The sequence below is a fragment of the Aspergillus candidus genome, assembly GCF_002847045.1.
Source record: "Aspergillus candidus strain CBS 102.13 unplaced genomic scaffold BDW47scaffold_90, whole genome shotgun sequence".
Lineage (NCBI taxonomy): Eukaryota > Fungi > Ascomycota > Eurotiomycetes > Eurotiales > Aspergillaceae > Aspergillus > Aspergillus candidus.
In genome coordinates, this window is record NW_020194095.1 from 39,180 (window position 1) to 63,932 (window position 24,753).

Consider the following 24,753-nt stretch of genomic DNA (forward strand, 5'->3'; position numbering starts at 1 on the left):
ATTGTCTGACGAAGATCGGCCGACATTCTGTTTCATTCCCTCCATTTCTCTGACGGTAATTAATGGCGTCTTGTATCAGGGACTATCCACCTTTGGCCGCCCTATCTCTCTATCCACCAAGGACGGTCAGGGGGGAAACAGAGGGATCCGCCTGACTGGGGCGACTTTGCCGTCACTTTGGTACCGGATTTCCGCCCATGTTTCAGTCCCTGTTGTTGATAGTGGGTGATTGATATGAAAACGGTCTAAAAAGAGGAGTCAGGGGATCAAAGGATGCTCAAGTCCTCGGTAGCGTAAAGAACGGGCCAGGAAAAGGATCTTCAATCTCACCAGAGGATTGGATAGTAGTCAGTAATTTACCAGGAGGTAAAGACTAGTACCGTTGAATCCATGATCGGATGTAGCTCAAACCCTCCGTGGATACATCTCCAACAGTTGGTCGTACATAATAATATGTACGCTGGGACAGTTGCAATGTCTGTACGATATATCCACTGGAAGAACAAAGGATAGGAAAGAGAGAGAGAGAGAGTCTTCCCAAATCTGCGAATTCTTTCCAAGGTAAATCAAATGATCTGGAGATAGATCAAACCAAAAAATCTCAAAAAAAAAAAAAAAAAAATTTAAAATAAAGTAGAACCACCAGGAAATCAAAATGATCCCTGTAGACGCATTGACGACCATGCAGGGGAAATGCACGTTGGATGCACCAAGCGTCTCCGGACAGGAAAGCTTCTTCAGCCTCTCATCAAGAGTCCTGTCTGTATCTGATATACAGGTTATTATGGGTCGGGACTCGGATGGCTCAGATATACCGCAGGTGACGTACCATACCATACATACATCCAATACCTGGTGGCAAATGCGGTAGGCAGGATGTACTATGGATGTACTACGGAGATGGAGCTGATGGAGTAGGGAGTCCCGGCTCTGTATCTCCGTCTTCCGCAGGTCTTTCTGTTCGGATCCTTTCCCACGAATAACGTCAGGGATGTTCAAACCATCTCATAGTCACTTGGTGATGCAAGACTTGAACAGGGTACGGATCGATGACAGGATCCGATTTGACAATCACATGGTTGATGGTCTGACATTCTTCCTAAGAACACCGTAAGATCAATTCAAGCCATGGTTTGTCCAGTGTCGTCCCATCGTTAGATCATAGATTGATTGGTACAGAGAGACTATAATCAACAAATAAATGACCGTCGCAGGGATAAAACCTGAATCGCATCTTCCATATTTCCAGTGCATAAAGTCAGGCGCCTGAATTCTTTGGCTCAGGGGGTGAGGAAGAACCCCAATTAGGTTTAGCGCCTCTGGGCGACGATTCTCTCGGTCGGCGATCTCCCTACGTCTTTCAGCCACATCCAGCATTTACAGCACTACTTATAATTCAAATTGATTTTAAAATATTTATTGAGGTGTATACTCATTTCAAAGAATTTTAGGTCTTGGTTGAGAGGAGTAGTGTAGCTCTTTCGTTGTCTATAGCTCCAGGAAACCCTCCAACTGGCACTTGTTGTCGATTAATCATTGCTTCCACTCTCCTGTCTTCCGCTTGGTCAGCTTTTTTACCTTTTTTTTTTTTTAATTTTTTTATTAGTGCCCTCGTGCGGAGCCGCCGGACCTAATCCGCGACCTCACGCCACTCCCTTGTTGTCTCCAGATCTATCACTTATCTTTCTCCCCCCCTACGGCTTCACTCAATCGACTCATCTCTCCACCTCCACCCTTTGGTCACAATCGCCATTCCTCTTCTCCAACCACTGCAAATTTTAAAACAGACACTCGACCGTTGGCAATCATGCCTGGAAGGGTCCTACCCACGTTCACCGTCGCCGAGGTCGAGTCGCATAACAATGCCGACTCGTGCTATGTGACGATCGGCTCCCAAGTCTACGACATCACTTCGTTCGTCGAGGACCATCCGGGAGGCGGTGATTTGGTTTTGGAATATGCGGGCAAGGATGTGAAGGAGATTTTGCGCGACGTCGGATCCCACGAACACTCCGAGTCCGCCTACGAAATCCTTCAAGATAATCTCGTCGGCTTCCTCGTCTCGGATTCGGATGCGAAATGCTCCAAGATGCAGAATGGTTCTTCATCCGGCCCCGTTTACGCGACCACCGGTATGTCCCGTGAAGAGGACCTCTCCGTCGACACCGATTACACCCACGATTATAAGACACACAAGTTTCTGGATCTCAACAAGCCGCTTCTGCTCCAGCTGTGGAATAGCGGTTTCAGCAAGGAGTTTTATTTGGAGCAAATCCATCGCCCGCGTCACTACAAAGGAGGGGAGTCCGCCCCGTTGTTCGGTAACTTCCTGGAGCCCTTGAGTAAGACTGCATGGTATGTGGTTCCGATCGTCTGGCTGCCCCCGATCTCCTACGGAACCTACTTGGGCTTCGCTGGGCTGGGTAATGCACCGGCAGCGGCCGCCTATTGGTTGGGTGGTTTATTTCTCTGGAGTCTCATCGAGTATCTCATGCACCGGTTCTTGTTCCACATTGATGGGTATGTTCCCCCCGCCTTCTCCCACCTACCCGCCAGACCCTAACAACGATCCAGTTGTCTCCCGGACAATCGGGTTGGACTCTGCCTCCACTTCCTTCTCCACGGCATCCACCATTATCTGCCGATGGACAGGTATCGGCTCGTGATGCCCCCGACTCTGTTCGTCGTGTTGGCAGCGCCGTTCTGGAAGTTGGCCCATACTGTTTTCTTTTACAACTGGCATGCGGCGCTGCTGGTTTACTGCGGCGGTGTCTTTGGCTATATCTGCTATGACCTGACCCATTATTTCCTCCACCATCGCCAGTAAGTCACCAATGGATCCCCCCTGGTATGCCGCGTATGTGCTGACCACGATCGCTCTCAGGCTTCCCTCGTATTACCAGTCCCTCAAGAAATATCACCTGGAGCACCATTTTGCCGACTATGAGAATGGGTTTGGAGTCACGAGCCGTTTCTGGGACCGCATCTTCGGCACGGAACTGGTGACACCACCGCCCAAGGCTGTGAAGACCCAATAAAGACCGTCATCGTCGGTTTTTCTCCTTGCCCACTTGGGGAGGGTGGAGGTTGCTTCTCCGTCTAACGCTCATCCTCCATCTATACGAAGTAATGCTGGGATTGCATCTGGAATCGCTTGGACTGGACTTTCTTTGACTTTGTTTTCTTTTCGACCGTCGTAAAGACCACCCTTCCTTTCAACCTCCCCCCTGCATATTCTGGACGATTATTCTAGCTGGAATGGTGCCAATGGCAGGGATCTGTTTATACATAGTGTTTGCATGACAGCATGATCATAATACTTAATACATACATATCTAATACAATAGTCAATTTCTCACTAAGTTCTGTTTTCATTGTTTTCTTCCATGAACTGTATCAGAAATGGTAACATGTCATTCCAATCTATATCACTTCACAGAATCACAATAAATCAGCCGTGCAACCGTGTTCATTTGAGGCATTGCCAATATATTGCATGAGAGTAACATTGATATTAATAGCTGACGCAAGGATTTTGGGCCCAGATCCCATGGTTCCTGTCTCAAAAGTGTGGCTTAACTGGCTACAGAGGCAAATGCCAAGATGCACGTGACATGGCCATTTTCCCACCTCGCCCAACTGGACCAACTTGTTCGGTGCCACCCAATCCATCCTGATCCTTACTTTCAACTCACAAACCCAACCTACTCGAGACATCCCATTTATCACGAAACTGATCGTTGCTCTCCATAGAGACAGTCTGAAGATTCGACGTTGATACAGAAGGGTTCGCTCAAGTCAAAACTTCACTGGCCGGCGCAGTCTAACCTAGCCACAAGTGATCCAACTCCCCTCCAATACACGACCTCCCCTTTTCTATTCAGGTTCATCCAGGGAACAAGGGAAACCAACAAACCATTCTACCACCATGTCGGGCCTCGACGTAGAAGCTTTACTCGAATCGACCGCGGCCCCAGCCCAGGACACCCCACGCTCTCAAGAACCCGATGACCGTTCCAAGGCCGACAGCAGCGAACGCCGCGATCGCTCGCGCGACCGAGAGCGCCGGCGTCGCGACCGCAGCCGACGCGACGCCGACGGGGACGAGGACATGAAGAGCCCGAAGAGCGAACACGGCAGTGCTAACGGAAGCCATAGAAGCAGAAAGAGGAGCAAGAGCCGTGACAGTCGGAGGTCCCGTCGCGACCGTGACGATTACCGCTCCGGCGGCGGCGACTTCTACCGTGGAGGTGGCCGGGCCCGCACCCGCTCGCGGTCCCCCTTTGACGATCGCTACTATCGCCCTGGGAGTGGCCGGTCTCGTCGTGACGAGCGGGACGAGGATAGACGATCGCGACGTGAACGCAGACGCTCCCCGAGCCCCCGTGACAAGACCCCGCCTTTGAATGAAGACGAGCGTGACAGGCGCACGATTTTCGTACAGCAGCTTGCTGCGCGGTTGAGGACGAAGGAGTTGATTGCTTTCTTTGAGAAAGTTGGTCCTGTTAAGGAGGCTCAGATCGTCAAGGATCGTGTCAGTGGAAGGTCTAAGGGGTATGTCTTTCTCTCTCTCTCTCTCTTGTTTTATTCTATACTTTTATAGTTATTCATACTAACAAACACAGTGTCGGTTATGTCGAATTCAAAAACGAGGAATCCGTCGCCAGTGCTATCCAGCTTACAGGACAAAAGCTTCTAGGAATCCCAATTATCGCTCAGTTGACTGAAGCGGAAAAGAACCGCCAGGCTCGCAACCCCGAAGCCAGCAGTGGGAGCAATCACGCTGCCCCCTTTCATAGGTTGTACGTGGGTAACATCCATTTCAGCATCACTGAGAGTGACCTCCAGAATGTATTTGAGCCGTTTGGCGAGCTTGAGTTCGTCCAACTGCAAAAGGATGAAACCAACCGGAGCCGCGGTTATGGTTTTGTACAGTAAGTGTCCACCCGCTGTTTGGATGTCTTTTATACTTACGAGGTGTCCAGATTCCGCGATCCCAATCAGGCTCGAGAAGCGCTCGAAAAGATGAATGGTTTCGATCTTGCTGGTCGAGCGATCCGCGTTGGCCTTGGCAACGATAAGTTCACCCCTGACTCGAACGCACAACGCATGCAGAGCCATGGTGCAAACCAACCGAATTTCCAGGGCTCTTCGTTCTCTGGCCAGGGAGGACGTGGCGTCCAGGCCGGCGGCACCAACAACTTCGACCGTGCTGGAGGTCGCGAAACCGAAAAAGGAGCCGGCGCCAGTGCGTTGGATGACACGGACGTTGCCGGTGTGAACTTCAACAACTACAGTAGGGACGCATTGATGAGGAAGCTTGCAAGAACAGATGAACCTGCGGAGCCCACCGCCGATAATAAGCAGAAAGTGCTTCGCCCTAAGACAGAAACCAAGCCGTTACCCGTCAATGTCAACATGGCGAGTCGATGTGTTATGCTTCGCAATATGTTTGATCCTTCTGAGTATGTTTCTCTTTATATCCTCTCTCTATATTACATGATTCTAACAGTTCACAGGGAAGAAGGTGACACCTGGGGTAAAGAGTTGGAGGATGACGTCCGCGCTGAGTGCGAAGATAAATATGGCCATGTTGTTCACATTGCACTAGATCCCAATTCCCAAGGCGATATCTACTTGAAATTCGACCGAGTCCAGGGTGGTGAGAACGCCATCAAGGGCCTGAACGGACGGTTCTTCGGTGGAAGACAGATTACCGCTCAGCCGGTCGTCGACGCTGTCTACAGCAGTCTGTTCTCCCGGACTAAGGCGATCTAGTGCTGACCAGATGGCAACGCAGCCTACCAAGATTTTTCTCCCATGGTAGGTATTCATCTAATTGTTATTAGGTGCGACCTTCGTGCTGGTAGAGCCCACACACTGCCTGCCCTTTGTTTACTATCATGGCCCCCGTTTGAGCTGCACCGCACCGACGTGGTGCTTCGCTTGGCTTGGCTTGGATGACACTACCCCTGGTAGGTGGCAGTCCTTTGCTCTTTCGCTCTTCGTGGTCGTCTATAGCCGAATGGCTTTGTTTGCAATGATATGTTTATAGGTGTTTGTACATTCATAGCGAAAGCAATTTATTTTCTGGAATTTGATCTTACCGCGGTATACGTAGAAGGGACAATTAATGAAGAGTACGTTAAGTCTATATAGGCTAGGTAGGCATCCTAATACTCTTTAACCTTGCCACGCTGGCTGGCCCTCCCAGCCTGGAAGTTCAATAGATGTTTTTATGGAGGGGACGTCTATGATGAGTGTTTGGGCAAACATGAAATGACGGTGATATAACAGACAGTGCAGGAAGTCAATCTGGAGCAAACTGTATATAACCCAAAAGTTCAATCCCTCCTTCATTGCCATCTATCTACTCTTTCCTCAGGCCTCAACCCCTTTCAAGCTCTTGACTTTTTGAAGATGCACCATCTTGTCTTTGTTCTTCCTTCCTCACTTTACTTTTTCGTTCAGGGGATACATGCTATCTCTCGTCTTCATATCTTTCTCCTTCGACTATAAAATCCTGTAAAGATTCCACCCTGGAGTTGGGCTATGCCCCAGTGGCCGAGGATCACTGTCATAAGGTACACATCGTGTGATTGAACTATCTGCAGTGGCTGGATCCGATGACCGCCGTTGTATGGTTTTATTAAAGTAAGTATAACTATCATCCAGCATATGAGATAGGTGGAGGTAGATTTATATTATATCTGCTTTATACAGTTCTTCCTACCGACTCTTTTTGATGAGAGATCCCTGGAAGATCTGACTCGTGTCCTCTAGAAGCTTTTGAATAGCACTTATATCGCAACTTCTTCTTAAATTTACTATTGGTAAGTGTGTCTGATATTATCTACTTTGATAAATACTGCTCATGCGTGTCCTGTATTTCTCCACGGAGAATCTCTGTAAAAGAATATTAATGCTATAAAGTCTCTGGGGTTTTATAATGTAAGGTTTATTGAAGAGGATAGGAGACAGTCAGCCCTATTCACAGCTGGTGTTCGGAGTATGCTAAGGGCCGTATCAATTTATCAACATAGAGCCATGATCTTTCCGTGTACTTTAGGCAAGCGTAACTTTGTAGAACAAAGAGTGACAGCATTGCTCTGTTTTCAAATAATTCGCAATTTGTCATATTTTCTCTGGTCTATATTTTGACAGTACTACGGAGTACATAAGGGCCAGTTCCAGACCAACCCCCCTTCCTGCCCGCGGCTGACATATGGGGAGTTCCGTATAACCCATCTTCTCCCTAATCTCTACTCAACAGCATTTGAACAGTGTAACTAAAAAAAAAACAAAAAAAAAAAAAAAAAACTCAAACAGCCGTCATATTTTCGTGAGGGAACGCTAAAGAGTGGCCCTACAGCCATACCGGCCTCGCTCATGCCACACCACAGACCTTCACATAAATGGCCAATATCATCAATTACTACCTTGAACATATGATGATATCCACGTCATGTAACGTCGCATCCAGACGCCTTTGGGGGTGGCTTAGGGAAGGAGACAGGAAAGGACCGCTTTCCCCCAAGAAACAAACCTTCATGCGCAGGCACAGCCCTCAAATACATGACCAAAACTCGACGACGTGACTTCGGATGCCTACTTAGGATGGTATAAAATGATGCTTCGACCAGTCCAAGAATCAAGTGGATGTGCCAGTAATCTGGCCGGTACCTATGGTAGGCATGGGCGAGGCTGATATGGCTATAGCGCCTTTCACGCCAAACTCTATCCAATGACGATCATCCTCACCCATATACAACCCGTCAAGGCCCTTGCGGCAAACGTGGGGGCCATCACGGAGGATTGCGAGAATGCGCCGGGATCTTGCGCCGCCTCCCGCGAATAATCGTAGTGCCTGGACTAACTTGATAGGGTAAATGGTGAATTGTAGGATGACACGAGAATCAGACCTCGAGGTGCCGGTACTCACCTGTGGTACAGGAAAAGCCCATATCATTCGACTATAAAAGATGTTATAACACTTATTCGTCCAAGGTAGCGGGTCATTTCCAGCTTGAAAAAACCTAATATCGATAAAAGTATATTTGAGGAGCAATTAGCGGCTCCTTCGGGTTGTTGAACTCTGTGGGGACAATTATGCTGTCGCCATATAAGATAGCTATATGAGGGTACCAACAGAGCTCAGAAGTCTCTAGATATCTTTGGTAGCTGAGTGGTATTCTTCATATTAGTTATGAACCTGATAGCACTTTGCTAGCATGTTAAACTCTTTCTATTATCCTGAGATTACAGGTTTAAAACCTAGTAAGAATATTTACTTCCTGTAAATTTAAGATATAGGGGACCTAAGTGTGCCGTAGATTAGTCTAAAAGAATGAGCCTAGTGTATAGCTACTGGTATGTGAAGATTCAGATATGACAGTCATAAAAAATCTGTAATATCTATGAGAGTATGTCAGAAATAAGATAGTACATAAAAAGATACCCACAGAGCTCAGGAGTGTCTAGATATCTTTTGTAGCTGAGTGGTATCTTTGCGTCTTATGCTAAATCCAGACTTTTCACTTCAAACGATGCACTCTGTCAGAAAAGACACTGCCCACGTAACTACTAGCCAAACAGGCATAGAGTCACGAGCTGGGCTACTACCTCCCTATAAAAATCTGCATATGCAGGAAAAAGGGAATAATAATCCAAATGTAAATATGAAGAAGCACACACATGCCCTGTACTAATCCACTGCCACCACCACAGCTCCCACTACCTGCATAGCCTCGCGAAGGTGTGGTGTGCCTGCTGGGCCCGGAACTTCTCTAAAATGCCGAAGATCTTGGCTGGCCATATGTCTCCCCCGCGTCGGTGTCAATCCGATGTTTATTTTCTCTCTTTCTTTTTCTTCCCCCCTTTTTCTGAGTGGGGGAATACGAGAATCGCAGTGGGGGCCGTAAGCTAATCTTGGGGTTCTGCGACGGCTGCTTCCCGGCAAATGGCGTCCCCGTCCCTCCTCCAGCCTTGGAGAAATCTCGCTAGCTTTCTGACTATGGAGCTCTGTGTGCCTTGGGGAATATAGTTGTGTAAGTACACCCGGTGGACTGGCTGTATCTGGTTAGAGCAGAGGGTAGGATGTGAGAGTGATTCTGTGGCATGGTTGTCAGAGGGAGTAATATTGCCTGACAGTCGCTGCCCTGATGTTATCTTCTCTTTTTGCTACTGTTGGCTTTGTTTCTGTGGAGGAAAGGAAGAAGAAAGAAAGAAAGAACGAGGGTAATGTGGAGCCATATTATAGCAGTCTACAGACGTCGTGATTTTGAAGTAGACAGACGAACACTGGTTGCTTTGGTGTAATTATTTCTAGAAGATAGATAGATGTTCTCATGCGATCCAGAGAAAGGCATTTCGAGTAGTTATATGGCATTCAATTGTAAGCCTCCATCTAAACGTACAAGCCATTACTATATAAGCCCATTATCAAATCACAACACACTAAATAGGCAGTTCAGGCAGTCCAAGGCTGCGCAGTGCGTTTCTTCATCGCCAATTCATCTTCCAGCCACTCTATCGTACCGTCACTTTGAATATGGGCCGCTCTTTGGTTGATGAGCCAAGTCCCTAGGTCTTTTTGTCAGCCTGTCTTTCTTTTATAGTATGTCCATATCCTTTTTTGATACTTACCGAGAGCTAGAAGCGCATAAGACTCGGCATTATCAAGGGCTTTGTCTTTGGATAGCCCCGTCGCATCATTCCAGAAGTATCCATGATCCATAATTTGCGGCTTTGGCCTGACCTTGGGCGTGTGGACAAACTGCGCACCCCTCGTTAGAATGACCGGATGATATATATCACAGCAAGCTGTCCTTTTCCATTGTAGATGTTGAACGTACCTCATGGAAAAGCGTGAGCTCAAGACCCGCAAAGTCGTTGATGTGAATATCAGTTCCGTGCATCATTTTCAACTTTTCGTAGCTATCGTGCAGTTTCTTGTTCTGCGGCTTGCCTTTGCCGTCGAGTATCGGTGTCTGGCCAATATCCTTGAGATATTTGGGACATAGTTGCATAGTTGTCTGGCCTTTCCCTGATTTGGTCTTTTCCCAAAAAGCGGTCGTATAGCCAAAAGTATCTTTGTCCTCGCAACCCTCGTATGTATCCTTGTCGACAGTGAATTTACCTAAGGTGTCGTAATAATACTTTTCCTGGTTTGAAGCCCGAATCCTTTCCTCAAGTCGGTCCTGCGTGCAATAGATTATCTGTAGTTATATCCTCAATTAACACAACGATGATAGGCCTATGAAGAGAGAAGAGGCTCACCGGATCATCGACCTGGCTGTTGCCCATGGCGCTTTGAGCGCCAATCTTCGAAATAATATCTGGGGAACAAACGGCGTGATCAGTAGGGATGGATACCGTGGGTAAGATGTCAATCCTACCTTTGACGTACTCGAAGTCTGCCGTGTTGAACAAACGTGCTGCGAATTCATTGACATCTTTGTCTTTCCCTAGAGACTTGGTGACCTCTGCTGGCCACTTCATGATGTTCTTTATGGCCTTTTCAATGTTGCCTGTGACAGCTAATCTTAAACTTAGCGGGACTCTGAATGCGAAACTTGAACAACCCAACTTACGACCACACGATCTGTCGATTGACCACCCAGCCCAGGTCGGGGTGAGAATAGCGCAAAAGACCAAGGCGGAGAAGGCGGACTTGACCTGCATGGTTGGTATGCTTGCAAACAACAGGCGTTGGTTAACTGAAGACACTGGAAGATGGTAAGAAAAAAAAAAAAAAAAACAAGACAAAAAAGCATATGAGATTCCACGGGTTTACTGAGGTCCTTTTAAAAGTATTTGACGAGCTGCTCCTGGGCCAGTCTCATTCGCTTAGTTGATCGGTTCTCGTCAAGTGCAGACTACGAGCCTATGCCATCACGCCTCCGCCCCAAATTGCATCTATAATTACCATAGGAGAATCCTGCAACAAAGTGATATCTTTGACCTAGTTCAACACGACTCCTCATGGCTTCGGGGTCTCAAGTTGAATCTAGACTTATCCCACTAGCACTTTCAAGTGCACTCAGCCCCAGGAACTATTGAGCCTGACCCTAAAAAATTGTTGGGTTCTGGTTACTGGATGGATCATCCCTGTCGAAACTTAGTGTCTGAATAGAGATGCAAAAACGGCCCCGCTTCCATCCGCATAAAGGAAATGGTCCCTCGGGGCCCCCACCGTTCCCGCCTGCGCCTCCAAGCATATACAGGGATTCATAACCCCTGTTGCAACGTGGGGTCCAAGAAAATATCATGTCTGCTTGGCTTCAATGTTTGCTGGCCATGGCATGGTGCAAGATTCAACCCTAGTCTCCCGTAGCGAGTATGCCTTGCGGATATCCAACTATAGCACGGCACTTTGGAGGGAATTGGATGTTTTGAAGGCAGCTTGTCGAGAGCGTTCAGGATTCTATAAGATGCGGTATTGGAACTCGGAGTCGAGATATCTCCATCCACCGGTTCTTTTCTTTCACTTCTGCCAGTTCGCTCACCATGCTTCGTCTGTTTCTCTTTGTCTTGGGCTTTCTCACTTTGACCTCCAGGGTCTGCGCGAAGATTGACCATTACTCCGCTGCATACTATTGCCGTGAGGACGTCAACGAAGAACCATGGAGATGCGATGACAAGTTATGTGGAGGCGAGCACAAGAGGAAAAAGGGCTATTGTGCGCGCCCGATATATCGAACATCGAAATCGCATGGTCAATGGGTTCTTGCAGCACCGCAATATTGCAGATGTGGGGAGAACAAGGGGTATGTTACTTTCTGCTGGTGGGTGCAAGGGAAAGCCTTATTAACAGTGACATCAGCGACGGCAATGGCAAAGTGCCTCTCATAATCCCATTCCCTCCTCCCCCGCCCGGTTTCTCTTTTCCTCCCGAGGGGGTGCCTAATCCCCACGACCAAGACAGCTGCCCGGAGGACTTCACCGACACGTGGTGCAAGGATTGCAAAGACAAGTCAGGGTGGTGCACTGAAGGGCCCCGGGCCGGCTGTCCGTGTCGGGATGAATGTCCTGATGATGATAGCGACGATGTGCCCCAGTGTAAAAATGAGATATGTCTAGGGGAGGATGGAAAGTGCACCACGGTGAGTTCCAGTGGATATGTGGCGTGGGGAAGTCATGACTGACTATGATATAGGGTCCTCAAGCTGATTGCAAGTGCAGCGAAAACTGCCCAGACCCCGAGAAAAACGAAATCGTTCTCTGCGAAGAGGATGAGTGCAAGAGTGAAGATGATGAGACCTGTAAAGAGGTTTGTGATATGTCCATGAGCCTGATCTGCGCTCCCCCACGCTGACCGCCTGGATAGGGAAAGTTCCGTGGATGCAAATGCGCATTTGTTGCCAAAGCTGGCCCGCCGCAGCAAAGAGATATCAACAAGATGAAGCAGGGGCTGGACAAGCTCAAAAAGCTGAAGGATATTTATGACAACCCCGACAAATATAAACAAAAGCCAGAGACCAAGTGCAGCGGCACCTACAGCGACGCCCTTCCAATCTCGAGAAAACAAGCATACGAATTGGCTGACCAGTACTGTGACAAATTGGACAAGAAATCCAAGGACACGAGCAAGGAGCTCAAGTGGGAACAGTACACCTTCAAGTTCAACTACAAGGCCGGAAACAAATGTTGGTCTGAGTGCAAGGAAACTGTGCACGATATGATATGTAAGGACTCAGCTCAACCACCTCACACAGATATCGTTCACACTCCAGGATTGTCATCTAACAAGGCCCTACAGGCTCCGGATACGACAGCCACTCCATCAAGCCCGAAGCCAAAGCGACCTTCAAATGCGGCGACGAGTACAGCCTCAAGATCACAGACGGATCCAAAGATCCGAGCGGACTCGATGTGAAACACACCTGCTTGGGCCCCAAAGACATCAGTGCGGTCTCCGGCGGCAAGGTAAACAGTGAGCTCCAGGAAAAGTGGGGCGCGGAGTTCTGCAAGTCGACGGCAGGCAAGAAGATCAAAGCCGGCGATAAGACGATTGAGAAAACCAACGTGGATGAAACGAGGGATAAGAACGCCTACGAGTACTCGGTGTCGTGGCAAGAGAATTGCAAGAGCGAGGTCACGGAGCTTGATGTTCAGTTTCCTTTGGGGAAGGATGACAAGAACACCTGCGAGTCACTCATGCAGTCCATATACGAGCCGTGTGATAAGGATGGTGACAAAGGTGGATATTATGATGTTGGTTGCGCGAGGTATTCGTTTGCAATTTTGGCAACAACTAGGGCGGAACATGAGCAGGGTACTAGGCTAGGTATGACCGCTAAGAGTGGGTGATCAGTAGGGTAGGCCAGGTTAAGGAACCATCTATACAAAAAATCATAATTTTCTTACTTGATATCGAGATCTAGGCCTAGTAAATAAAAACAAATATACATGTATATTACTATTATATCATCGATGTTGGATTTGAATTCTGCCTCCAGATTAGGGATCTCTTCCTGCACCACCTATGCAATATTTCTATAACCACCTACTGATGTGACTCCACGGCTATACCAATATGTAATATATGGCAATGTAACTGGTCGCCGAAAACAGCCAGTGTTCAGTCATTTTTGATGCCTGAGGTTCGTCACCGTCAGCCTGAGGTTGCCAGCCAATGACGACCTCATATCACCTGATAGTTCCGTGATGGCCACCACGGGGCTGTGGTCATCCCACCTCAAATCCATTTGGTATCCCCTATTTCTTCACCTTCTTCCTCACCGTCATTCTGTCCCCTGCACCCAGACTGGTGGATTGAACCAACTACGGCTAAGGAGGATCCTGCATTAAAAGGGGAAGTTGGCCTTGCTTATCATATCAACCTTATCGCCAACCCTCCCTCAACACATGGCCAAATAACAATCAATCTTTCCCCGGTTTTCCCCTGACGACACATCGAATCCTAAATCGTTCCATCCAGGGATCTCCTTGATCTCATCCATCTTCCCACTGTTCTGGTTCCCCTGATCTGGCAGATCTCCCACGTCGAGCTGCCGTCTGCGTTCCCTCCCAATCCCTGTCGATCGAAGCTCGGGCCCGGAAAAAAAATTAGGGCGTTTCTGGAAGGTTTGGCACGAGGCATCTACGTGTAAGTGCATTTGCTTCAAGACACACATCTCGGTGGCAATAGTTATCACTCCTTTGACGCTGTAAGACCATCGCAGCTTGAGGAGATCCCCGATCTGATTTTGCTGACGAGTCCTGTACACCTGACTTTCTAGGCCACCACACATTCATTTTGAACAGACAACGCGCTCGGCACCCCGTGGAACCTTCGGAACGACCTCCTGTTCCCACCCAACCAACCTCCGTGACGACTCCGCTGGTTTTCGGTTCACCGTACACTCATTTCTCTGATCTCTCTCCTCAACAAAAACTTCCCTTCCCACTACATCACCCGCATATTAGATATAATGAGTTCGCGAACAACGGAACCGCAGGCCGCCCAGGCCGATGAGTTGCTGTCCAGTAATGGCTCGGTGCAACAGCCACTGAAGAGCGACGTCGCGCAGAGCGAGGAGGAGAAAGAAAACGTGTTTTTGTTTGCTCCGAATCTCATCGGTACGAGCTTCCTGCTCTCTGTCTTACCCCTCCCTGCCGACTCGCAATGACCCTCTGACTGGGACTAGGCTACTTCCGAATCGTCCTCGCCATTGCGTCGCTTTATTACATGCCCCTCCATCCTCGGACTTGCTCCATCCTCTACAGTGTCTCGTGTCTGCTGGATGCGTTGGACGGATATGCCGCTCGGTACTTTAAACAGTCTACCACGTACGGTGCCGTCTTGGACATGGTAACAGACCGCTGCACGACCGCGTGCCTCCTGGTCTTCTTGAGCTCCGCCTGGCCGCGCTGGGCGATCGTCTTCCAGGGTCTGATCTCTTTGGACATGGCGAGCCACTACATGCACATGTACGCCACCCTCAGCATGGGGGGGTCCGGCCAGAGCCACAAGAACGTCGAGGCCACTCGCAGCTGGGTCCTGTACTGGTACTACCATAGCAAGGTGCGTTCGACGGCGCGGAACACTCGCTCAACACGACATCTTCGATGCTGACCCATTTCCTAGACTGTGCTGTTCATCTGCTGCGCTGCCAACGAGATCTTCTTCATCGGCCTCTACCTCCTGTCCTTCTCGTCGCCGATGCTCTCCCCATCCCTGCTCCAGCCCGTGCAGGGCTCTGACAACCCCTGGAGCGCCGGAGCGCTGGAGCTGGCCCGCGCCAACAAGATCGACAGCTTCTGGCCGTGGGTGATCACCGGTGTTTCCGCTCCCATCATGGCGCTGAAGCAGTTCATCAACGTCGTGCAGATGGTCAAAGCCAGCAAGTGGCTGGTGGAGGGCGACGTCGCCAACCGTCGGGCGGCCCGCCAGGGGAAGAAGAACTGAGCTGGACGACCGGTCCGGTGGATTGGTCTTGCCTTTCCTTGGGGCTGTTGATCCGGACAGGGCATCCCGTGATTGACGCCCACGTTCTTTCTTTGACCGTATCATCTTCTCTGTGCATGGTTTTGGTGCTCTGGCTGATTTCTGGGGATCGTGAGCAGCCCTTGTCTTTTTTTCGCTTTTCTCCTGCAGATCCAGAGGGTATCGGATCTGGTGGGAAGACTTGGGCGGCTGTGTTCGTTCGGACCGTCCCTGACCCTTTTCGAGTATGGATTTTTAGTATACTTTTCTTTTCTCTACTTTTTTTTTTCTCTGTCTTCTTATTTCCAATCTTTTATATCTTTTATTTTCTTTACTTTTACCTCTTGATACTTCTTGTGATTAGATTTATTTTCTGGCATGGTTATTTCTCTCTTTTTAATTTTTGTTGTTATTTTTCCTTTTTGCTCCTGCTGCTACTTCTTCCCTGTTGTCTTCGGATCCTTGTGTATAAGAGTAGGAAACAGTATGTAGTTTTATTTTGGCAGGGGACGTGGAGACTCCCTGATGGAATGTGACCAATGATGATAACAATGCTTGAGCTTAGTAACCAGCGCTCTCCGGTGTCGGCGGCGTGGGGGGAAACTGATCGGAGCTTCGGACACCCCGCCATTTATTTCACTTCGATATTTATTCCCTGATTCATTCGGTCTTTCTGTTTGCGATATCTATTGATTCATTCTTGTTTTCTGCTCATCTCCCGATAACTCTTGACCATCATGGCCCCCTACAATGTTGTCGTCTTCGGTGGTGATCACTGCGGTCCTGAGGTATGGCCCCACCACACTGTTGAGTTCTGATGCGAGGAGCACGTACTGACCTGACTCTGGTGATAGGTGACCGCGGAGGCTGTTAAGGTATGAATGGAGTATCGTATTGGTTACAAAGCCAGGGAGGGCTCATAAATTAATTATCATAAAGGTTCTCCGCGTGGTTGAGAAGGCCCGTGAGGGTGTGTCGTTCAACCTCCAGGATCATCTGCTCGGTGGTGTAAGTGCTTGACATTCCTTCCTGAAAATGCTTCAATGTGACCGTACACTTACACAAGACTGTACAGGCTTCGATCGATGCCACTGGATCGCCATTGACGGACGAAGCCCTCACCGCCGCTAAGAACGCCGACGCCGTTCTCTTGGGTGCCATTGGTGGACCGGTACGTGTGCACCATATTGGAGAGATCGAGAGGGAAAAGAAACAGGAAAGATGCTAACAGGGAACAGAAATGGGGCACGGGCGCTGTCCGCCCAGAGCAGGGCATCCTGAAGCTCCGCAAAGAGATGGGCACCTTCGGCAACCTGCGACCATGCAACTTCGCCGCTCCCTCCCTGGTCGATAGCTCTCCGTTGCGGGCCGACGTCTGCCGGGGCGTCGATTTCAACATCATCCGCGAGCTGACGGGCGGTATCTACTTCGGCGAGCGCAAGGAGGACGACGGCAGCGGATTCGCTATGGACACGGAGCCTTACTCGCGGGTCGAGATCGAGCGCATCATCCGTCTGGCCGCGCACCTGGCCCTGCAGCACAACCCGCCCCTGCCCGTCTGGAGTCTCGACAAGGCCAACGTGCTGGCTACCAGCCGTCTGTGGCGCAAGGTCGTCACCGAGGTCATGGAGAAGGAGTTCCCTCAGCTGCAGATCGGACACCAGCTCATCGACTCCGCTGCTATGATCATGGTCAAGGACCCGCGCAAGCTGAACGGCATCGTTGTCACGAGCAACCTGTTCGGTGATATCATCAGTGACGAAGCGAGTGTTATCCCCGGCTCGCTGGGTCTGCTGCCCTCTGCTAGTCTGAGCGGCATCCCTGACGGTAAGAGCAGGGTGAATGGTATTTATGAGCCTATCCACGGTATGTTTTCCCTTCCTTTTCTACCCTATATTCTTTCCCTTCTCTTATTCCCCCCTCATAATATGCAAATGAATCACAACCCTAATCAAACTGAATAAAAGGCTCCGCCCCCGACATCGCCGGCCGTGGCATCGTCAACCCCGTCGCAGCCATCCTCTCCATCGCCATGATGATGCAGTACTCCTTCGGCCTGTTCGACGAAGCCCGCGCCATCGAGAAGGCCGTCAGCAACGTGATCGAATCCGGTGTCAAGACCGGCGATATCGGCGGCAAGGCAACCACCGCGCAGGTCGGTGATGCTGTTGCTGCTGAGTTGGAGAAGTTGTTGAAGTAATTCTTTTTGAACTTCCTCTTCTTTTCCTTTTCGGGTTCTTGATGAAATTTATTAAATGAATAATAATAAAACAATGCATGGATGAATAGATTTTGAGGTTTTGTTTTCTTTTATTCGCTTAGTATGCGATGATGTGAGATGTACGACCGTACATAGACCAGATAAATATGTAGCTGGGATGGAACTAGAAGGTGTGAGTATAGCAAGGCAATGAATAAACCATGGGTATCTGAATTCTCAACTTAACTCCGAACAACAACATTATCCCTAGAACAAAACAAACCCCCACCCCCCACAAGACAAAATACTACCGAATAACAGGCTCCCCCATCCACTCCGGCTCCTCCAACCCAGAGACCTTCCCCCGATCAACATCAGCGCCACCACTCCGCCCATCGAGCCCATCATCCTGGGTACTCCCTCTGAGCGAGCGGCGCGCACTATGTCTGCGCACGCGGCCGTCAGCAGACGCAGACGGGGCGTTGCCCATCCGCCGACGGTCGTCGTCGCGGGCGAAGACCTGGAATCCGCGCACGTGGGTGTCTTTCCCGTTCTGGTGGTTCTCCATGATGCGCATTTGTAGGACCATGGCTTTGAGAACGTTGCCTGCGTAGGGGTCGTCTTCGTCGTCTTCGTCGGCGGTTTCGTCCGCGTCGTCTTCGTAGGCGTCCATGTCGTATTCGACGGGGTTGTCTGCGTCGGAGAATATGTAGTCGGGCCAGGCTTTAGAGGATGTGGGCCCGCGATGGCGCCGGTTGTGGTCGGTTGTTGGTTTGTGGGGTTTGGTGGTTGTTGGATGACGCCGTCGGCGCTTCTTGCGCACCCAGCCTTCGCTGCGGCCGCCGACGCCTTCGAGAGGCACGTCGACCCAGCCGCAGGGGCCTTCGCCTTCCCAGGTTGCGAACTCGACGAGGTCGTTGCCGCCCATGCCGGCTAGGAAGTTCATCTTGGTGGGTGTGTAGCTTTCGTCCATGTCGAAGTCGAGGTAGACGCGGATTTTGACCACCGCGACGAGCTTGAAGAAGTGTAGGGTGAGGGTGTGGGGTTGGGGCCCGTCGGATTGCCAGTATTGTGAGGGGGACGGGTTGCGCAGTGCGGATACGCCACAGCCGGGTTTGTGTGTTGAGACGGTCCAAGATGCTAGGGAGGAGATTTCGCGCAAATTGGCTGGGAGGGGGGAGGGTGATTTTTCTGTTATCGATCCGGTGTTGTTAGTGTTCGTCTTGTTCTCGTTTGATGGGGACCTGCGAATAGTGCATATATACCTCGATCATGCATCATCTCGTCCTCCTCGACAAAATCCTCTTCTTCCTCTATATCGTCCCCTACCATCCCTTCCATCTCTTCTTCTGACGCATCGACCACGTTCCCCTCGGCATCCACATCAAAGTCCCTGTGATATCCATTGATCGTGTCCTCCCCCATCTCCTCCTCCTCCTCCTCCTCTTCTTCGTCCTCGAATTGTCCCTCGTCCATTACGGCCCCCGGCTGTAAGTGCCGACTAGGGACACCCCGTCCAAACATGGAGAAGATTGCCGCCTGCGCCGCGACATTGGGGTAGACGGGGTCGCGGTCTGAAGCCTCGAAGGCCCCGGACGACGGATGAAGCTGGGGGATTGCCTGAGACGGAGGCGTCTGGAACTGCAGGTGGGCGGAGGCATGGCCGAGGTGGGCGCGCGGGGGACGCGGATGGGGGGAGTCGCCGCGGACGGAGGGCGTCGTCGCGGGGGGTTGCTGTTGTTGACGGCGGAAGAGATGGTGTTGGTGACGGGGCATGGTGGAGGGTTATGGTATTGTTTGCTTTGAAAGGGCTGTGTATTATGTTGGCATTGTTGAGAGCTTTATCGGGTGGCTCCAAGTGTTTGAAGCTCTGGGTCTGTCGATTGGTTGTCGATCTGATAGATGGAAGGAGCTTAGGTGGGTTCGTTGGGCGGCGCGTCCCTCCGCGATATCACGTGCTGGCGGGATATCAACCAGATCCATGAGAACAGCAGAGATGCTTCTTTGTTCCGCTGAGTGTCGATTGAAAAATTGTAGCTACAGCCCATGCGCTCTGCCTTACTCTGGGAATCGGTCTAACCTGACATAGACCCTGCATACGACCAGGAATCCATCGTGGATGAATCGATCAAGTTTCCGATTCTCTCTTACTTGGTCCATACATGTCATTCTTTGATCACTTTGCACCATCATCTGCAATAGAGATTAGACTATAGATAGGCATGGAGATATGTATTTCTAGATATATAGACATATAAAAACTAAGGAAAGAGTGAAAAGAGAAAGTCAAACAAGATGATATCGCGAACTCCTCACCGCCCGTTCTGACCGCCTATAATAATCAGCAGAACAGCACACCGCCTTCACGGCTCATGATTGGCCTGTCGTTTATCCTGATTACTTCTCGCTCTCTCTCTGTCTTGTTGTTGTTTCCTCTCATCGTTTCTTCTTATCCTTGTCTCTTCCCATCTTTTGTTTTCCACTGTTCCCCACTGCTGTCTCTATCGTGGGACTTCTGCTCACTTCATCCAGGTGGAAATCCCGGGGTTGGGCCGGCGCATCCTCCCGTTACGGAAGAGGACACCCAACCGCTTCAGAGCCAGCCCCCCAGCAACCTACCTACCTTATCTAGACAGTGATTAGAGTCATTTGGCCAATCTGACTAGACGCTCATCTGTTTGATCTCAGCGGTCACATTCGTTTTTCTTTCTCTTATCTACTAACGTCCGTCAAATCATCGGTCCCGCGTGTTGCCACACTGCATACTATGGGTCGTTGCTAGACTAGACCAAACAAGCAAGCGTCCAAACGAGAATGCCTTCTATGGTTGAACCTACGGCGAATTCGCCCCATGCAGCCGGAGACCCTGGAGCTAATAATCCCCTGGGCTTCACGCTGCATGTCCTGTGTCCTTCGCTCCCTCCTCCTGGCCGATTCAGCTTCAACAACCTTGCCGCATCCACCTCCATCGCGGAGTTGAAGCGCCTCATCCAGGCGAAAATCCCCGGAAATCCCGTCCCGGAATCGCAGCGCCTGATTTACAGCGGTAGACCGGTTGTCGATATTGGCTTGACCTTGCAGTCGATTCTGGAGCCAGAGGAGGTAAGGATAATCCGTCCGCCTACGATACATGCGACTGACAAGTGTCTATTCAGGGTTCACAGCACTCGATCCACCTCGTCTTGCCCCCGGCCCCTCCACCCAATCCTCTTGCGGCCACAGGCGCCGAATCACTGATCCCGAACGGAGCCTCATCGGTTCCCCAGACTACCGCGTTGCCCGGCCGTCCCCCGCAGTTTGAACAAGGCTTGCGACTGAGAGGCCAGCAGGCTCCTCTGACCGTCAATGAGGCCGAGCTGGGACATGCACTTCGCCGCAACATTGAGATCATACGCGAACAGCTCAACGCAAGAGAAGGAGCGCGACCAAGACCCACTCACCTTTCTCGGGAGCTCGCAAGCCCCGTTTCTCCAGTGCCCTGGCACCAATGGCACCCACACTCGTTGTCCGCAGCGAATGCCTCGAACATGCCGAGACTGGTAATCTCCGGGACACATGCGCAGCGCGCTGAACAAGTCAACCGTGTTCTGGCCACCGTCCGGCCTCGCATAGAGCAGATGGAAGCAGAGTTCGGGGAAGGACTGATCCCATCGCTGGAGACGACTATCGCTGCCCGTACTCAGCTTCTGGAATGCCTGGATGAGCAGACCCAGAATCCCCTAATGCCGCGCAATGGCGAAATCGAGCATCTCCTCGATCGTCTCTCCATCATCTACCGTCGTGCCGACACCCTTCGCCTCAGCCGTGGGAGCGGACCAACCGCCACGAACGTGGCCGAACGCAGTCATGAAAGGGCTCCCGTGTATCTGTTGACTTCCCCAGACGGGTATCAAGCGCTCGTGGCGTCCCCGGAAACACAGATCATCCCGACGTCGATGGCCGCCTTCCGCGCAGGACAGATCCCGCAGCCCACCCCGACCACCACCCCGCTGCCCAACGTGCCGACAGCCAACCCGGACCCCAACCCGAACCCCGCGAACCTGAACCCGAACGCCATGGTCATGGAGAATGCCGTCCGCCAGGCCTTGATCAACCAGCGGGCCGGAAACAACGACCAGATGGGCGTGGCACGCTACGTCCGACGCATGTGGCTGTTCGTCCGTCTGTATTTCTTCTGCTACATGCTCAGCGAGCCGGGTACCTGGACACGGGCGATCTACGTGGCCACGGCCATCCTGGTCGCGCTATTATCCGACACCACCATTCCCCAACAAGTGTACCGCACCCTGGTCACGCCGTTGCAGGAGCACCTGGAGGGACTGGCCCATCCTTTAGAAAATGAACATCCACCCAACACACACGCGGCTGGTGCGCCGAACGCAGACAACCGGGTTACCAGAATTGCCGGCGTCAGCCTCGCCGACTTTGTCAGCGGCGTGCGTCGATTCGAGCGCTCCGCCGCGTTATTCCTAGCCAGTCTCGTTCCCGGCGTGGGAGAACGGCAGGTAGCAGTCCGCCAGGCAGCGGAAGCTGCTCGGAATGAAGAGCGCCTCAGGGCAGAAGAGGACGCCCGTCGCCAGGAGGCCGATTCGAACCGTGAACAAGAGCCCGGGCAGGAACAAAATCCGGATGGGGGAAGTCAATCTGCACCCGGAGCTGAAAACCATCCTCCGGGAAACGCCCCCAACGACCATCCACCAGTTGAAGCCGCTCGCGCTGAACCCCACCTACACAATGAATAGTTATGCCCTTTCCCTTCCGCAATACATGATACCCCCTACAAACATCGAACAATTGGATTTCCACCCGCTAGGTCTATCTCTAGTTTGTTTCAGTTCTATTTCAAGCTCTACTCTAGACACTCTAGACGGGAGTCAGACTCGGACATTTGAAAGACGGAGAAGATTGGATTATCCCTATCTCCTGTTCCACGCTCGCCTTTTTTTTATTTGCTTCTTTTTTTTTTGTCATCTTATTTTCCGGTCATCTCTGTAGCCTCTGGATCTTGATCGATCCCTCTCGTCGTTGGCTTGGCTTGGCTTGGCTTGGCTTCACTTGGTGACGATTCGATTTGTATCTATGTCTGTAGTTGTCAGTGTACATAAGATTTGAGATTTGTTGGCGTTTAAGCGAATTGAACTTGAGTGTTAGTGAATACAAAGCGTGAGGGCAATGATGATAGCATGAATGCACTACTTGGTACATACTATCTATCCTACTTCACCAAGTCACTAGGTAGGTAGACAGACCTACCTTGCTGGTGTATATTCACACCACCCCTCGAAAGAGTCCCGAACACTCTTGTCGAGAACAGCTACACAGAGGACAGATTGTAAAACCAACGAAGGGTATTCATCTCTATACTTGGCCCGTCGGTATCTTTCTATGTATGTATATATGTATCTGCCTATTTACATATCTGTCTGTCTGTCTGTCTGTCTGTCCATCTATCTATCAATCCGCAGGTCTCCAAACCAGGGAGTCTACCTGCCTTGCCACCGACCTAGTCTATCCAGTCTATATACTAGTAACCTCAGATATAACAAGATGGACCAATACCAATCAAAGCTTTGTCCCCGTCCTAGACGCCTCAATGGAGGAATCCCGACCCGAAGTCGGGAACGCAGAAGGTGGAGCCATCGGTCCTGTATCGAAGGATTCTTCGCCGCAGAAGTGCCTATCGTATTTGAATCAGTATCGTTATTGGTGTTGTAGGAGGAGTGAACGTGGTAGGACGGAATGAACGAGGTAGGCGAAAGAAAGAAAGAAAAAACGTAAGAAGGAAGAAAGGATGAAAGGAGGGTGAGAAATAGAGAAAAAAAACATACCACCCCCGTTCAGCACCCTCGCTCAGAAAACTGCAGTCCCCATTCGCGATACAGTCCCACCCCCCGCCGACACCACGGCCGCCTCGCCATTGCGGGACCGTGATTGTGTCTTTGGTGAGTTTTGTTCCTGGTGCGAGGGAGGATGTGTTGCTTCCGCTATTACCACTGCCGTGTGCACCCTCGACAGGCGAGGGCATCCTCCGCCGAAAAGTACTCAACCCAGCCGTAAAAACATTGAAGTCCTCCACGTCCGGATCATCAGGCATGTTACCGGTCAAGGCACGGCCGATAGCGATGAGAGGCGCTGCGTGCGAGCAGATGAGGATGGCTTTGCTGGAGTGCGAGCCGGTGGCTTGCTCGTGGGCGGCTACCTCGGCGTCGACGTCGGCGATTATGGACGATAGGGCTGTTGCGAGGCGGTCGTGGAGCTGGGCGATGGTTTCGCCGCGGGTGGAGGGGATCACGTTTGGTTGTTGCTGGGGGGGTATTGTGTCTGTGTCTGGGAGGATGGTTGGGAAGTGCGTTTTGAGGGTCGAGAGCGTGGAGGGTGATGGGTGGTGGAAGAAGGAGGTTGGCCCGAACCATTCTCTGTTTTTTTTTTTTATACTTGTGTTAGCTTTGGACTTCCCGTTTCCTTTTCGTCTGTTTCATTTCTTTTGATGTTCGTCTGCGACGAAGAGAGGTAAGGGAAAGAGGGAGAAGTAAATACTAACCCAACCCCATTCTCAACCCTAACATCCAACACCGCCCCCTCATCAATCCCACTCCCATCCTTCCCTATCCTCACCTTCAACGCCTCCACCCCCGGCTGAATAGTCTGCAAACACCGATAAAACGGACTACTATAAACGCGAAACGGCTTCGGCACGACCCTCTCACTAACCAAATGGTCCGCCAGCTCGCGCGACTGCCGCACGCCGTGCGACGTGAGGGTCGGGTCCGCGGGGTTTCCTGTCGGCGTTGGGAATTGCGATTTGTATTCGCCGGTTTGGTAGTTGATTGTCCAGTTTAGGCGGTGCTGTATGCGTATTCATGGGTTAGTTATGGATGGTATAAAACCGGGGATGCAGGGAGCAATTGGAGAGTGGGTTGTAGGGCTGTAAGGGATTGGTTGATGACATACGCCATGGCGGGTCAGATATATTGTGTCTAAGGGCATTTCCAAATCTGTCTTTTTGCAAATTGAATTGGGAATTGGGTTGCTAGGAGATTGAAGTGATTTGATTGAGGTTAAGTTGAGTGAAGTAAGATATACATGTGGATAAGACTTGCGGGGAAGAGATGGCAGAACGGGG

General features: G+C 50.7%; 11 protein-coding genes across 11 annotated transcripts; 7 read left to right on the forward strand and 4 right to left on the reverse strand.

Moving 5' to 3' along the window:
- Positions 1-317: 317 nt before the first annotated feature.
- Positions 318-795, reverse strand: BDW47DRAFT_94969 (uncharacterized protein). Its single transcript, XM_024820284.1, has one exon. It carries the CDS (start codon positions 682-684, stop codon positions 406-408), a length of 279 nt encoding a protein of 92 aa, XP_024667490.1. The 5' UTR covers positions 685-795; the 3' UTR covers positions 318-405.
- Positions 796-1,459: 664 nt separating this feature from the next.
- On the forward strand, positions 1,460-3,347 carry BDW47DRAFT_113906 (fatty acid alpha-hydroxylase). The gene is made up of 3 exons (XM_024814527.1): positions 1,460-2,520; positions 2,575-2,823; positions 2,885-3,347. Exons 1-3 carry the CDS (start codon positions 1,808-1,810, stop codon positions 3,036-3,038), a joined length of 1,116 nt encoding a protein of 371 aa, XP_024667491.1. The 5' UTR covers positions 1,460-1,807; the 3' UTR covers positions 3,039-3,347.
- Positions 3,348-3,679: 332 nt separating this feature from the next.
- BDW47DRAFT_113909 (putative RNA splicing factor (Pad-1)) lies at positions 3,680-6,101 on the forward strand. The gene is made up of 5 exons (XM_024814528.1): positions 3,680-3,787; positions 3,840-4,554; positions 4,626-4,934; positions 4,986-5,465; positions 5,520-6,101. The coding sequence occupies exons 2-5, from the start codon at positions 3,929-3,931 to the stop codon at positions 5,776-5,778; spliced, it is 1,674 nt and encodes a 557-aa protein (XP_024667492.1). The 5' UTR covers positions 3,680-3,787; positions 3,840-3,928; the 3' UTR covers positions 5,779-6,101.
- A 3,368-nt stretch (positions 6,102-9,469) lies between these two features.
- Positions 9,470-10,683, reverse strand: BDW47DRAFT_129903 (uncharacterized protein; the record flags this gene model as incomplete). Its single annotated transcript, XM_024817040.1, has 6 exons — positions 9,470-9,582; positions 9,646-9,775; positions 9,855-10,217; positions 10,279-10,337; positions 10,398-10,538; positions 10,593-10,683. The coding sequence occupies 6 exons, from the start codon at positions 10,681-10,683 to the stop codon at positions 9,470-9,472; spliced, it is 897 nt and encodes a 298-aa protein (XP_024667493.1).
- A 1,967-nt stretch (positions 10,684-12,650) lies between these two features.
- BDW47DRAFT_113912 (uncharacterized protein) lies at positions 12,651-13,283 on the forward strand. Its single transcript, XM_024814529.1, has one exon. The coding sequence runs from the start codon at positions 12,680-12,682 to the stop codon at positions 12,875-12,877; it is 198 nt and encodes a 65-aa protein (XP_024667494.1). The 5' UTR covers positions 12,651-12,679; the 3' UTR covers positions 12,878-13,283.
- A 463-nt stretch (positions 13,284-13,746) lies between these two features.
- On the forward strand, positions 13,747-16,010 carry BDW47DRAFT_113913 (CDP-diacylglycerol--inositol 3-phosphatidyltransferase). Its single transcript, XM_024814530.1, has 4 exons — positions 13,747-14,171; positions 14,244-14,583; positions 14,652-15,028; positions 15,092-16,010. Exons 2-4 carry the CDS (start codon positions 14,436-14,438, stop codon positions 15,410-15,412), a joined length of 846 nt encoding a protein of 281 aa, XP_024667495.1. The 5' UTR covers positions 13,747-14,171; positions 14,244-14,435; the 3' UTR covers positions 15,413-16,010.
- Positions 15,305-16,010, forward strand: BDW47DRAFT_95014 (uncharacterized protein). Its single transcript, XM_024820286.1, has one exon. It carries the CDS (start codon positions 15,529-15,531, stop codon positions 15,964-15,966), a length of 438 nt encoding a protein of 145 aa, XP_024667496.1. The 5' UTR covers positions 15,305-15,528; the 3' UTR covers positions 15,967-16,010.
- An 89-nt stretch (positions 16,011-16,099) lies between these two features.
- Positions 16,100-17,838, forward strand: leu2A (3-isopropylmalate dehydrogenase LEU2). The gene is made up of 6 exons (XM_024814531.1): positions 16,100-16,218; positions 16,285-16,305; positions 16,370-16,438; positions 16,506-16,601; positions 16,669-17,296; positions 17,398-17,838. Exons 1-6 carry the CDS (start codon positions 16,168-16,170, stop codon positions 17,628-17,630), a joined length of 1,098 nt encoding a protein of 365 aa, XP_024667497.1. The 5' UTR covers positions 16,100-16,167; the 3' UTR covers positions 17,631-17,838.
- A 99-nt stretch (positions 17,839-17,937) lies between these two features.
- Positions 17,938-19,431, reverse strand: BDW47DRAFT_135178 (anaphase promoting complex subunit DOC1; the record flags this gene model as incomplete). The annotated part of the gene is made up of 2 exons (XM_024818268.1): positions 18,896-19,431; positions 17,938-18,821 (listed from the first exon to the last, which is right to left on the reverse strand). The coding sequence occupies exons 1-2, from the start codon at positions 19,404-19,406 to the stop codon at positions 17,938-17,940; spliced, it is 1,395 nt and encodes a 464-aa protein (XP_024667498.1). The 5' UTR covers positions 19,407-19,431.
- Positions 19,432-20,084: 653 nt separating this feature from the next.
- BDW47DRAFT_95069 (uncharacterized protein) lies at positions 20,085-22,608 on the forward strand. Its single transcript, XM_024820287.1, has 2 exons — positions 20,085-20,732; positions 20,786-22,608. The coding sequence occupies exons 1-2, from the start codon at positions 20,445-20,447 to the stop codon at positions 22,370-22,372; spliced, it is 1,875 nt and encodes a 624-aa protein (XP_024667499.1). The 5' UTR covers positions 20,085-20,444; the 3' UTR covers positions 22,373-22,608.
- A 584-nt stretch (positions 22,609-23,192) lies between these two features.
- BDW47DRAFT_129908 (phosphoglycerate mutase family protein) lies at positions 23,193-24,617 on the reverse strand (the record flags this gene model as incomplete). The annotated part of the gene is made up of 4 exons (XM_024817041.1): positions 23,193-23,307; positions 23,459-24,046; positions 24,172-24,476; positions 24,582-24,617. The coding sequence occupies 4 exons, from the start codon at positions 24,615-24,617 to the stop codon at positions 23,193-23,195; spliced, it is 1,044 nt and encodes a 347-aa protein (XP_024667500.1).
- Between the last annotated feature and the right edge of the window lie 136 nt (positions 24,618-24,753).